This window comes from Mus pahari, chromosome 13, assembly GCF_900095145.1.
Source record: "Mus pahari chromosome 13, PAHARI_EIJ_v1.1, whole genome shotgun sequence".
Taxonomy (NCBI): domain Eukaryota; kingdom Metazoa; phylum Chordata; class Mammalia; order Rodentia; family Muridae; genus Mus; species Mus pahari.
The window spans coordinates 4,186,905-4,202,040 of record NC_034602.1 but is presented as its reverse complement, the minus strand read 5'-3'; the positions used below and the strand labels follow the sequence as shown (position 1 = coordinate 4,202,040).

The 15,136-nt window shown below is 40.7% G+C and overlaps 1 protein-coding gene across 1 annotated transcript in view; it reads right to left on the bottom strand.

The window, feature by feature from the left end:
- Vrk2 (VRK serine/threonine kinase 2) overlaps nucleotides 1-7,859 on the bottom strand; it is a 105,779-nt gene extending 97,920 nt beyond the window's left edge. The window contains exons 1-2 of the mRNA XM_021210192.1: nucleotides 7,549-7,859; nucleotides 5,539-5,679 (exon numbers count right to left, since the gene is read on the bottom strand). Coding sequence (XP_021065851.1) covers nucleotides 5,539-5,674 — 136 coding nt within the window. The 5' untranslated portion in view covers nucleotides 5,675-5,679; nucleotides 7,549-7,859. The remainder of the gene's footprint in view (nucleotides 1-5,538; nucleotides 5,680-7,548) is intronic.
- Nucleotides 7,860-15,136: the final 7,277 nt, after the last annotated feature.

Below are 15,136 nucleotides of genomic sequence, written 5' to 3'. Positions count from 1 at the left end.
GAGAGAATATCTTGACCAGTGCTAAGAACAGTAAGGCAGCTACAGTGCAGCAGAAGGGACAAAATACATAAATGTGGGGCACAAACAGGGAACTTATGAACTGCCCCATGATAGTTAAAAGTGTTGAAAATGAAGATGTGCACATAAAATGGGTTGTTTTAAGGTCAGGTATATTTTTTAAAAGTAATACAAATGAGGGCTAACTAAGCCTTGCTAGAATTCCTCCCCTTCTTTTTTATAAACAGAACACAAACTTGGGAAATGAACAGCACTGTCTGCTATAAGTTCAAGGCAAACATCCTATTGAAGGCACTTGAAAAATTAATATCTTCTAGAGATTTTTACTTATCTATATGTCATATACATCTAATAAATAAATAAAAACAGGCAAACTTTTCAAATTTACATGTCTTACCTATGCTTTCACTGGGAACTAGATTACTGTATAAATAATATGCACCACTATTGTACTCCCTTAAATAAATTATCCTTCTTTTCTATTATTGTCACTTTCACAAGACTAACTGCCTTCTATTTAAAAAAAAAAATCACAAAAATAACATTTAAAATTGCTAGTAGTGTCATGACTGGACGCTCCTGAATGTTACTGTGCGTACCTTAAAAAAATAAATAAATTACAACAAAGTAGATAACAAACAAAACAACACAGCCTTCTATGCCTTTATAAATAGATAATTCCTCACTAGTAAGTAAGTTAAATTTGGTAACTTGCAAAATTCACCACCCCAAAAGCACCTTCTGTTTCTGAAGTGCCAACTCAGGATAACGTAAAAGCAGTAAGGAAAAGCTCCAAAATGCACTCCACTAAGGCAACCGCTTACCCGCGAATGATGGTCCTTAAAATTAAATCAACTTTCGTTATGAAAGACATGATATCAAAATTTATTGTCAATACGTCAATAAAGCACAGGCGCATTCTTTTAGAGAAGTGATTCTCAACCTGTGAGTTAAGATCCCTTTGTGGAGGGATGCATATCTTTCACAGATGTCACCTAAGACCACCAGAACAGCGTTTCTTACGACCTCCTAACAGGAGCAAAATTAGAGTTATGACATAGCAAAGAACTTAATTTTATAGTTGAGTGTTACCACAATATGATGAATGACATAAGAGTACTTTACACATGCCAGGCTTGGTGTCGCACGCCTTTAATCCCAGCACTTGGGAGGCAGAGGCAGGTGGAGTTCTGAGTTCGAGGTCAGCCTGGTCTACAGAGTGAGTTCCAGGACATCCAGGACTACACAGAGAAACCCTGTCTCAAAAAAACCAAAAAAAAAAAAAAAAAAAAAAAAAGGAGTACCTTACACAGGTCTTTGTGTCTAAAAGGACTCTTCTGTGATGGCCCGCTGTCTCTGCCTCAGACCCTCCAACAACGAACCATTTTAAAGGAATGTAATGGACATTTATCCCACATCTTCCTTTTCTGCATTTTCATTAATTTTTGGGCCCCAATCCCTTTCATATTTGAAGCAAATAACTAGTAGTCTAAATGGAAATGTTCACTATGCCCTGTGCCACTCTAAAACACAAGTTAAAGGGACCAGGCACAGAGTGGTAAACACACAGGCACCTGTGAACAGCCTCTGTGTTCTTAGTTTTATAACACTAGGCGTTCAATCCACCACAATTCAAGGCAGAAGAAACAGGAGACCCCTCCCGTGAAGGTCTCTCCCTAATCATCAGGGCACCAGATATTTAGAATGTAAAATTCGAAATAAATTCTACTTATCAAGTACTTACTAGGTTCCAAACTCTTCAAAAACATCTCATTTAATCCTCGCAATTATTCTTACAATTACATAGACTAGAAACAAAAATTCCAGAGGATTAGTAAGGCGGTGGCTTCTTGATCCGTCAGTGACTTAGTGGCCAGTCAGGATTCAACCCAGATTTCCCCAGCTCTGGAACTTTTTGCTCGTATTATGCATGTCTCCCTTGGATGAGTGGCTTCCATGACATATGAAGCATTAAAGGGAATTCAAGCCTTTTGTTCTCTTTCCCTGGAGTTTTATAAACTTTTTTGCTCATTTGGTACTAAAACGACAGCAACTTTCCCACTCCCTCCCAGTCCCCTTCCCTCCCACTTTCGTATGCAAAGAGAGAGCACAGACTTTGTTCTTGTATTCAGACTTTTCCCTTCTCTCCTACGACTATTGGACTATTGGTATGAATGCTACGGGCACATTATCTCTCCAAGTCAAGAGTAAGCATGGACTTCTTTGCCCCTTCCCCTTTGCTCCAAGTTGCTGATTACCACCAGGCCTGGGCTACTGATCTCAAAGCTAGAGGACAGTTGTACATGCACAATGAGCCAGCCAGAGCAGCTAGTTTCTTCTCAGCTTTAGGCCACACATGCTGATAAAGTGTCTGCCAAAGCAGTGTGTCTGGGAAGAATGTCTGAAAAGAATCACTGGACATGGTTATTTAAAATAAAAATAAAAAATTTTATATATATATATATATGCAGGAAGTGGACTATGATAAAACGCCAGAACCAGGGGACTTCTCAAGGAGCTGCTTATGGGTCAAAATAATCACTGAAAACTAACTAAGTAATCTCTGAAAATAAGTGTTTCTGAGAGTTCTTACCCAGTGAGGAATACTTGCTTGTATTTACCTTTCCAAGATACAGTTTCTAAGCTTCAGATGGGGGAGGGGATGTCACCAACACACTGAAAAACGCATTGTAAAACAGATTCTATTTGGACAATAACAATCAGAAAACAAAAATCAAAAGCCATGTGACTAACAGAGTGTTCTGCATTTGAAAAGAGAAGTCCATCACTCTAACACATGGAGAGTCATCATTTACAACCGAAGCCAAGCAAGTAGTGTGTATGTGTACACACAACCTTATAAAACGTGTATATAAAGGTAATACTTAATCTCCAACTTATACCTGAAATCAAATAAACTCAAATAAACATTGACATTGTAAGGTATGAAAAGGAGTAATACCATTATAGTCTCTAGTTCTTTAAAATTACTCAAGTAATTCAGAAGTTAGAAAAGTAAACCTGCGGTAGGCTGCAGATCCAAGGTCACAGTCACATTAGCAGTAATTAGGAGCAATCAACTCTACTTCTGACCTATAGTCACAACTGCTCACCAGAGAACTTAACTCACTGTCAAGAAAAGAGCACAGGAACCTAAGGTTCAGATAGCACTTGGTAATTCCACTCCCCTGCACTCCAGGTCCTCACTAGATACATGGCTGCCTTTCTTACTAGCCAGGTGTGAAACTGGGCACTTCACACTTGATTTCTGAAGACTTACTTCCACTCAGATATAAAGTATTTCACTACTTTTATATGAACACGCTAAAATGAATTCTTTTGGACTTATTAAATTGAATAGTAGCTATTATTAAAATGAATTTCACAGGTTTCACTTAATTTTTTAAATGTGAGTCTTCGAAAATTTCAAATTATATAGGTGAGTCCCATTAGGTTTCTATTGAAAAGGGTTGCCTGTCTGTGGAACTCAATCTAGCACTCAAGCTTACAGGGTTGTGAAACAGGCTATAGCACTGCCTGGTCTTCAATCCAGAACTGGTGGTCACAGCCCCCAAAGGCTGGGGGCTGCAGGTCCGAGGCACACACAAGAACACGCTTTAACCTGGGGAGGAGCTCTGTACTCGGCCCATAAAATGTTTCTGTCCTGACCTTGTTTTTGAAATTATATTAGACACATATAATAGGTAGGTAGTTGCTTATTTACTGAATTTATTTCATTCACTGAAAACTGTAGTATGGCAGTTTACACCAGTAGTCCCAGCCCAGAGGAGAAGGAACAGGAGGATCATTAGTTCAAGGGTATGCAGGGTGGTGGTGGCGCATGCCTTTAATCCCAGCACTTGGGAGGCAGAGCCAGGCAGATTTCTGAGTTCAAGGTCAGCCTGGTCTACAGAGTGAATTCCAGGACAGCCAGGGCTACACAGAGAAACCATGTCTCGAAAAAAACAAGGAAAAAGAAAAAAAGAAAAAAGAATTCAAGGGTAGCCTCAGCTATTTAAGACTGTCTCAAAATCAACAAATACAAAAGGCAAACCATCAGTATTAATGTCTTAATCATTCATGATTCAGAAACTTGTTTGACAAGGAACACAGAATTTCCCACAAAGAGGTCCATTTTATTTTTTTTTGAGATTTTGAAGATATTTTTGGTCTGTTTTTTTTTTTTTTTTTTTTTTTTTNNGGGGGATATCTTTGGGGTTTTNTTTTCCCTTGTTTTTTTTTTTGTTGTTGTTGTTGTTTGGTTGTTTGTTTCTTTGGTTGGTTGGTTATTTTTGTTCTTTTTTTGTGTGTGTGTGTGTTTTGTGGGAGGGTTGCTTTTGGGTGAGTGGGTTGTTTCTCGGTTTGACTGTTTTGAAATATGGCATTACTAAGTAGCCCTGACTGCCCTGGAACTTATGACATAGACCAAGCTGACCTTGTCTCCACCTTTCAAATGAGATTATAAGAATAAGATGTCATGCCCAAGCCCCCAAAGATGTCTACTGCAGAAACAGAGGGTTATAGGGAAAACGAATATATATAAGAGAATCTTATGTTGTATTTTTTGTTTGGGGTAAGAGGTACTGGAAATCATGTTATCCAAGATCTTTCATGAAGTATACATCAAACCCAGTTTATTCTTTTCTAATCACCAATATTTTATCCATCAAACCCAGTCATTTTCCCCATCCCACCACAGCATTAAGATATTTGTAAATGGTCTCTTTAAATTCAGCATCATTTCTAAATATTTAGATGCAGTGTAGAAGTACACCCAAGCAGGATCCCCTACCTATCGTAAAGCACAGAGGGTAATCTGAGCATCCACTTTGTCACTTTCCCAGGGAGATCACAACCAGTAACCTGCAGTCACACGAGAGAAGTCTGCTCACACCACATAAAAGATGCTTTCAGTCATTGACCTTAAGTCTTAGAGAACCCTACCGCTGCCTAAATGATAAGTATTAGGAGTCAAAACGTAGAGAACAGAGCTACAGCACAGCAGGTAAAGGTACTTTCTCCAAAAGTATGACCACCTACCTGAGTTGGCATTCCAGAAACCACATCGAGATGGAAGGAGAAAAACATGGTTGTCCCCAGACCACCACAGGTGCCCTGTGACATGTCTGACATATATCATACACATAATACAGCAAATATTTTTAAAAGGGTCACAAAATATTTATATTTATACAGCTGTTGTTTATAACATATAAAAACAAGGAAAACAAGTTCTCAAAAAGAAATTTTGAATTCTGTCTGGCAGATTGTGCAATTATGCTCTGAAAAGACTTCTAAAAGTTACTGGGGAAAAGAAGACAAACAGGGAACATGTTATGTCAGTTATGGCTTGAACCTAATGTTTAGTTAATGTACTAAATATTAACTATCTTCAAATTACTTTTAAAAAAAAAGAATCTATGAATTCTGTTATTTCTGTTAGCTCTTAAAAATACCATTGTTAACATAGTTACAAAGATCACAGACGTAATTAGACTTGGCAATTTAGTCATACTTTACCTAAGTATATCAGCCCAAACCCTCCAGAGCCAATCATCTTGCCCAGTGCCCACCGGTTTCCTTCCATATCATCCAGAATTTTGCCTTCTGGAAGTGGAACCGGAAGCTTGTATTTCACTTTTCTTCTTGGTGCCATCACATCTATTGGCAGAGGGATGAGATAAATAGTTAAAACTCTAGCATTGAAACTCATTTCTCCCAATGTCTTTCCCAGAATTAAGATTAGGATCCTGAAGTCAATTCCAACTGGATAAGCCATCCAGCCACAATATTCAAGTTAGAAATTCAGATATTTTGACACCTAAGAGATACTGGCATATATATATATATATATATATATATATATATATATATATATATATATATAATATGCAATACTCTTGTAGAGGATCTGAGTTCAGTTTCCAGTGCCCACATGGCAGCTTACAACCCTCTGTAACTCGAGCTCTAGGGCCTGATATACTTGACCTCTTCTACTGGCACCTGTATATACACACACATACACACACAAAATTAAAAATTAAAAATAAATTTCTTAAAAATTAAAAATATCTACTGTGTTTCATTTAAAGCAATACTTCAAAATTTCATGTAGGAGTTTATTAATATTTAGCAACACTATAGAATATAGTTAATTATTACTGTATAGAAATTAGCAAACGAGTAATGCAATTTTTTTTAGGTTGGCCAAGAATTAACCTTCCTAGGGGATATATAATTAATAAATATTAGAAAAAAAATGCTTGAAATTAAAAGTGAAAGTAACCATGGTTTTCTTAGTATTTCTAGACAAAAACAAAAGAAGAAATAAAGCCATGGTAAAGCAACTTGGGAATTACTTCATATAATTTACAATCCATCTGCAAGGGGAGTCAAGGCAGGGGCTCACTGCAGCAACTGCAGGCAGGTACTGACGCCACCAGGGCAGAGCCCTGCTCAATAGCTTGTCCTGGGCCTAACTGGCTCAACCAGCTTGGCTTTCTTAAAACAAACCAGGCCCAAGGGTGGCACTGCTGGCCTGGGCCCTCCCCATCTATCACTCCAACAGATCCACATCTGCCTGTGAGTAAATCTAATGGAGTTTTGAATTAAATTTGTGTGGCCTTCTGGAATGTGGGATTCCTGTTATCTGTAGAGCTGTAATCTCTAAGGCAAAGCTGTTCTCACATTGATGGGAGTGAGTAAGAGGGAGGGTCAGAAAACCAGAAAGCCTGAACTAGTCAGTGGCCTGATAGGACTGATTAGCTTGCCATGGAAATCCCTGCTCCTGGAGGTCATTCCCAGGTATTTTGCCTGGTGGTGGTAAGACTCTACCAAAGGTCAGACCTTTGAATTTAAAGCTGTACCCTTCCCGTCACTAACAGCCTCACATTAATCTCAACATTTGTCCCTCTTCCCAGATGGCCCTCAATGGAGACACGTTGATAACAACAGCAAAATCTAACCAGGACAAATGCTTTCGTGAAAATTATTCATAAATACTGACAGGGTACAAAATGTTTCTCTTAAGCTTCCCATCTATGCTTAAGTAGTTTTCCCTCCTTCGCTCATCGAACCCAGTGCCACCCAGGCCGCTGAAACCCCACTCCAGTGGGTGAACCAGAGCCCCCGAGGAGAGCGGGAAATCTAAACTGGGAACAACTGGGCCATGGAAGGAGGATGTGATTCACCGGGTTCCCTAAACCGGGCGGTATGTTGGGCACACACGCCAAAGTTGCTGCCTAAAGTTGGCAAATCTTCCCAGAACAACTTCTAAGCGGGGCAGCTAAAAGTTTGGGGACTCGGTGGCTCCGAGGGGACGCTCGCCCGGTTCAAACGCTCCCTCCCGGCCTCGAGCGGCGACCCCATCCCAGGGATGGCAGTCCCGAGCGGTGCAGAAGCGCCGGCCGGTTTCCGGGATGAGTCGGTACCGGGTGCCGGGGCTGAGGCTGGGCCTGCAGCCGGCCGGGACAACGCCGCAGCCGCCCGCCGGCCACCGAGCGCCGGAGCCGGGGTGGAGGGAAGACTGACCTGCCGCCGGAGTCCCCACAGCGCTGGTCTCCTAGGCCTCGCAGCCAGGCCGGCCTCTCCAGGCTCCTCCCAGAGGCCGGGCGAGCCGGTGGGCCGCCTCCCCGCCGCCAGCCCTGGGAGCCCCAGAGCCTGGCAGAGGCCGCCCAGTGGGAGAGGCTGGGCGGAGGGGCGGTACGGGGAGAGAGGGTGAGAGTTTCCGAGCACCCAACCCTGCCAAGGCCTGTCTGCAGAGCCTTCAGATTAACCTGGGGTAGTAAACAGGGCCAGCGCTTACAGAAGAAGAACGGGAACCTTCCTGTACCAGGTCAGAGTACCAACCCCTTTCAAGTTGATCAGATCCTTACCAACAGCTCGCCCAGCCTCTAGGCATACCCAGACAGCCTTGTAACTGGGAGGGCCTGTATCTATCTGGGTGTGTCACTTGCAAGTGACTGCCCTAGGCCTAGTTCTGTCGTTTAATACTTGGAGAAGGTTTAAAACCAAAGTTAGCACATTTCTACGTTCCCATCTGTAAAATGGAAAACATTAGTTATTGAGTTTTAAGGTTACTATGACATCTGAAAGAAATATGTTAAGTATATATAAGTTCTTTAAGGATACACAATTTACATTTTAGAGCAAACAAACAAATCTTTTTAAAATAACTGTTTAAACAGTGCTTACGTTTCTTATCGAAAAACACTCAATAATTGTCCAGATGCAAATACTGAAAGAAAAGAGGCCATTCTCTCTGTGAAGGTTTTAAGTTTTAGATACTATACTTTAAGAGGCCTATAAAACAAACAAAAAAAATACCTCTAACTTATAAGCCCCACTTGCTCAAGGTAACTTCTAGGAATGCTGGAGGCTGTTGTTCAAGAAAGATAACAAGCTTGGTTGCCCCAACTGCACAAGATGTGCTTGATGACATGTAGGTGGGAAGTAAATGGGCAAGAAGTACATCAGGATGAATGCTTGCCCTTGATTATACAAAGGCAGGAAGTACATACCCTTGTGGGGTTTGTCTTCATAAGTCCCCGACAAATGCAATATGGTGCCATACTCTGGAAACCCTGGGTGTAGACCTGGCCTGTGTCCATCATTCTTGGGTATAGACCTGGTCTGTGTCCATCATTCCTGGCCAGTATTTAATAAAGCTTGATTCAAGAGTGACACAAATATCATGGTAGTAGTTTTATTCTTGCCTGGTGGTATTAATATCTCTTTGCTAAATGTGGTGAAATAAGGAAATAGGATTTTAGCAAACTCCAAAAAATGGTAAACAGCATGAGACTCTTTCTTTCTTTCTTTCTTTCTTTCTTTCTTTCTTTCTTTCTTTCTTTCTTTTTTTATTTTTTTATTTTTCGAGACAGGGTTTCTGTGTGCAGTCCTGGCTATCCTGGAATTCACTCTGTAGACCAGGCTGTCCTCGAACTCAGAAATCCCCCTGCCTCTGCCTCCCAAGTGCTGGGATTACAGGTGTGTGCCACCACTGCCTGGCCACGAGACTATTTCTTAAAATAACTACATGATTTGGTTATAAAAACATTTTTAAAATGAATTTTGTAGACAGGGATGTAGCTTCATCGATAGTGTTCGTCTGACCTGTAGGAAGCCCTCAATAAAATCCCCAGCATATAAAACAGCTCCATAGCACAGGCCTATGACCAAAACACTTCTGAGGTGGAACCCAAGGAAAGAGCTGAAGGTCATGGTCATCTTCCCTAATAGGAAGTTACTGTACATAGAGTAAGGTGGGTATGACAGGAAGAGAGACAAGTGAGTCACTGAAGCTCATTGACCTACCACCCTCGATTTAGAGCTGATACTCAGGTTCACACACACACACACACACACACACACAGAGAGAGAGAGAGAGAGAGAGAGAGAGAGAGAGAGTTGTCAGGCTCTGACTTAGCATATCCCATCTTGTCCATAGGAAACATATTCTAAGATTCCCAGGGAATATCTGAAACTATAGATAGAACCAAACCTTGCATATTCTGTAATAAGCTTCTTTTTTAAGGTAAGGTTATTTTTGAGGCAAAATAACTTTTATTTTACCTGTAAAGAATTTTCCTTATAAATTAGACATAGTCAAAGGTTAACCATAATTAATAGTAGGTCAGTAATCAAGATAAATCGCAAGAGATTTTATCATATGTAAATATGAATGCACTAGTACATTTCTCTTGCTGTGATAAAACAAATGACCAAAGGCAACTGTAGAAGAGAGTATATTTTTGGTTCATGGTTTCACGGGAATAAGTGTCTATGGTGGTAGAACAACAAGATGGCAGCAGCTATGGCAGCAGGAACAGCAAGCTGAGAGCTCACATCTTGAACCACAAACAGAAAAGAAAGAGAGCCAACTGAAGATGGCAGAAGGCCTTTTAATCTCCAGTGACATACTATACCAGGCAGGTGGTGCAAACCAAACCTCCCCAGACGGTGCCAGCAGTTGGAGGCCAAGTGTACCAATGCCTGAGACTGTCTGGGACATTTCTCATTCAAACTAATACAAAATAGCTTATTGTACCATATTCACCCTGCTTGTGATAATATGGGGTGACACATGTCTATGTGATGAGACAAAATGAGGTGGATAGTACGGGACATGACATAGAAGAGTGACATATTAATTTGAACGCAAACTGTAATTCCTCAGTAGTTAATGTGACAACCCTTGTGACAAACCCTTGTGGTACTGAATGACTGGCACAGGCAGAGTGTACAAAGAAGGGCTGAAGCTGAGCCGGGCATGGTGGCACACACCTTTAATCCCAGCACTCGGGAGGCAGAGGCAGGCATATTTTTGAGTTTGAGGCCAGCCTGGTCTACAAAGTGAGTTTCAGGACAGTCAGGTCTACACAGAGAAACCCTGTCTCAAAAAAAGATGGTCTGAAGCTGCAAACATAACAGGACAAGTCTCCATCACACAACTCAGTTTTGGAGTGTTCATAGCACAGGATCATGGCTGATTGCAAGTAACTAACACTGTATAAGGTGAAATAAGGTGCCAGTGTGATACTAAGTATGTGACCTAACATGCGTGTTCCCAAACTTTTCTTCAAGAGAAATGGTACTGAAGGGATAGCCCAGTGGTTAAGGGAACATATATCTCTTGCGGAGGACCCAAGTTCCCAGTACCCATGCTGGGCAGCTCACACTGTCTGTAACTCCTGCTTCAAGGAATGTGAGTCCCTCTTCTGGTCTCTATGGACTACACTCACATCTTCACATACTCACACACAGATATACATTTAGAAACACATAATTTAAAATCAAATAAATCCTTTGAAAAAGAGACATGTAGTCCTATGTCAACACAAAGGCATGCATACAAATGTTGACTAGCAGCTGAATGCATAAAAGCCTCAAAATGCCATGGATAACTACATGGATAAACTACATGTAACCTGGATCATATATGATCATATATGATGAAATATCACCCAGCAACAAAAGGGAGAAAAACAGTCATGGAAGCATCAAGCTGGACAGATGTAGCATGTCTCCTGCCACAGGAAAGGAAGGAGAGACATGTGGGAGTACATTGGTGTGTGCCAGCTCAGTGAAGATGCCAAAACGTGGGCTGGGGAGACTCAGGCAGCTAAGGGAACTTCATGGACTGACTGATGAAAATGTTTTCACTTGTCCTTACGTCATTATAACCTTGCCAAAATCATAAAGTTGATCAATTATAAACCTGATTTAAAAGAAATGTCAGGAGGGGGGAAAACGGTGTCCTTGAACCCACGACCTCTCCTAACCCTCCAGCAGCACACAGTTCCATCCACGATGAGCTGTCATTGGTCCCTATCAGTTAAGCCCTTTCACCTCGGGTTTGATCTTCCTTGCAGCCAAGAATCTTCCTAACATTGCAATTAAGTTGCAAGTCTCATAGATGTTAATGACTTTCAAATGGCACTAAGTTCATAGTAAATGCAAACAGGAACAGTAGTGCAGGTAAACCTACACTGAGAGTGTTTTCCAAGTGTGGGGATTTAATGCCGAGTTTTATGATTCAGAACATATTGCTGCGTGTATGTTTCAAGATGAAAACTGACAGAATATAGAAATACAAATTTTGGAACTAGTGAAAGACATCTTCTGAGTGAGTGTGGTGAGAAACAAGAAAGAGGAATTTAGACACCAAGGCTCCCAAGTCTGAGTCATTGGTGAGAAAAAGCTTAGGAAAATTCGGATTTCAAACAAAGCTATTTTGTTAGATCATAGGAGCTCTGAGTGATTTGCCACCCACACAAAAAAAGACTTTCTTGGTTGTATGCCAGTTATTAGGTATGGTGAGTGTTCTGTTTTCCAAAGAGCTAGGTATTGTAAAATGTTTATACCACCTCAAAGGAATAAGAAGAAGCCCCAGCATTTAGTAAGCACACTTTAGAAGCCCAAGATCATTTAAAATCAATTAAAGTATTAAAGATGTTGTCCAGACAAAACATTTAGGAAAAAAAAAAAAACACCACAATCTTTGTTATTTAATGTGATAAAAGGAAACTACTTAAATGCTTGCCAAAGAGCTCAGTTTTGTTTCATAAAATCAGTAGTCCATTTACAACTCCTAAACCCACAATCCCTGGAGAGCTAAGCAATTACTGACATAGAATTTTTGAAAACAATATAATTCAAGTAATTAGAATCCAAACCTGTCAGACATCCATGTCCTCTGATTTGTTTGCATAGGAGATGCTGTAGCTGGCAGGAAATGTCTCAGAGGTCCATGTACTAAAGGCTTGCTCCCTGGATTCTGGGGCTTTTGAGAAATAATTGGCCCAGCAAGATGCAAACTTTGTCAACGTATTAATACACTGATGAGTTCATACTCAAATGAATTATCAGAAAGTTGGACCTAGCCGGAGAAAATAGGTAACAAAGAACATGCCTTTTAAGAATGTCTCTTGGCCCTAGGCCACTTCTCTCTCGCTTTGCTTTCTAGCTGCCATGGGTGAACAGCCTGACCTGCTGCCCTAATACAGTCCCCAGGCAACAGGCTCTGTGCCCTCTGCACTGGCGAGGCAAACCTTCTGCTCACTAACTTGATTTGCTCGGGTATTTTGTCAGTTATAGAAATTTGACTAAATGTGACCACTGTAAAATATGACTATTACCATCCAAAAGACATGATTATTGACTGTCCATATAATTTAAAATGTCATCTTTGGGGGCTGGACCTAAGGTCAGTTCCTAGCATGAAATTCCGATGGCTCACAACTGCCTAGAGCTGTGGCTTTGGGGGATCAGATATCTCCTAACTCTGTGGGCTCCTGCACTTACACATACATACTCCTGGACATACATACACACACGCACACGCACACACACACACACACACACACACACACAATTTAAAACAAATAAATAAAGTGTCATGTGTTCACATATCACAGGCTCAGTAAAGTCTTTGTCAGAGACATTATTTTGTAGAATTTAGATGCAAAATATATATTAAATTCTCAAATTGTTAAAATCAAATATTTTACTAGCTAATATCTTACCCTGTCCATTTCCCTAATGCAAACATCATTAAAAGTTAACAATATGACTATAATTATAATTTAATTTCTCTTCATCCCCCACTAACATATCTGTAATGGTCAAAAGTTTGAGCTGAAAAAGGAGGGAGGCAAGCTGGCTCGATCAACATACTCAGTTGATGTTGAGTTGATTACCCGCTTAGAGACCAGCAAAAGACAGATTTCCCCACATGTCAAAGGAGCTGTACCTTTAAAGTTTTTCTTTTGTGCATTGGCATTGTTGTCCTCTAAGACAACTGGGAAGACTTTTCTATTCCCTGGGAATGCCTAGCCACCCCAACATCTTAAGATCTACCCTAAATAACCTCATCACCTTCTCTCCTGGCATTAGACATTTTCACTGAGACCTAAACTGTGCAAGAAGGTTCCAGGTGTGCCAGTGGTCATCATCTTCCACACAGTCCCATCTCTGTTGCTCTGCAATATGCAAAGGGTCAAAGGGACTTTCATTTTTAGAACTCCTAAAGCACCCAACCTGAGCTGGGTGCTATACAAAAACCAAGGCTTTTCTTATCCACTGGGACTCTGTCTCAATGACTCATTACTTTCTCACCAGAGCTAACAAATGTTTTAGTGTAACAAGTTTGTACAGGTTTTCTCTAAGTCTCATTGTCAAGTTCAGGACTTGATTATGCACTGGGAAACTAATGTACACATAACACCAATTATAGTGTGATCCCTTGTTCATTTACATGAGGCAAAGCTTCTGATGGAATCTGGACGTCCTCACATTCTTCATAAAGAGCTGCTGTTATGTCAGGAAAGTAGATTCAGAAAATCATCGTATTTCTTAAATCTCTTTATTATAAATACATACATTTCATAGCCATTTGGGAAAATATGGAGGAGAAGTAGATACAAGAAGGTGTGTGGCTACCCAAAGAGAACCATTCAAAGATGAACTCTGTAAGTGGATTTGCCGGTTGCTATTTTTTTTCTCTTATCTAAGAGGCTGTAGATTATCAGTTTTTCATAGCTGTATGAAACTCATACACAGGATGTCTTTATTCTACTTCTTTCAGTTAACCTTGTAGCAACCATGTATTGTCCCTGTCTTGTAGTGTTCTTGTGCCAAACAAGTCATCTCTTAGTCCTGAGTCCTCAAAATGCATGTCATGTCAAGACAAGGTCAGAAAGGCTGAGAGTTTGTGTAGAAGTAAAGAGGACTTTAGAAGGAAGGATAAAGCCGGCCTGGAACCCTCAACCTGGAATTCTAGCAATTGGGGAGGCTGAGGCAGGAGCATGAAGAACTCAGACCAGCCTGGGTTACCTCATCAAAACAAGAGGAAAGTCTGGGGCTGTTGCTTAGTGACTGAGCTTTTCCTAGCTTGCAGCACAAACCCTGAGTTCAGTCTCAAATAACACACACACACACACACACACACACACACACACACACACACACACACACACACACATCGAAAAGGGATAGAGAAGCAAGAAAATGACAAGTTTTCTGTCCAGATGGGTGAGCCTAGGTCAGGCAGAGGAATATAGAGGAACATTATAGAGGAACATGACTGATTTTGTGGAGAGGAAGTGCCCCGAGGTTTGCATGCCTTTCTCTTCTGGCAGCAAGGTGCAGTTCTCATGCATGCTGTTTCTAGTTCTCCCTGGCTACAGGACAGTTCTTAGATTCTGATTCTATTCTGAGAGGCTTCAAATTGAGGGTGTGACCTTGTGAGGATTATGCAGTTTACATAGTAGGTGTTTGAAATGCATTTATTTTTATATGAATGGGACAAGACTTGCTTTTCACATCTTGGTTTTTGTCAAGTAAAAGCATGTTGGCATCCTCCAGTTGCCATCAACACTTAAACATTTACCACATTTTAACTTTAACGTTTTCTACTCTTCAAAAACATGGATGGATCCTAATTCAACTATTTCCTTTTGGATGACTATTTAGTTATTTTCAACTTCACTAAAATTTTTGAAAGTAGGGGTTTTTCAGCTTCTCCAGCACTTACAGTAATGCTTGAATATTCTGTAGGCACTAGAAAATTAAACCAAGAAAACATAAACAGGAACTACATCTTCTTATACCCCATTTT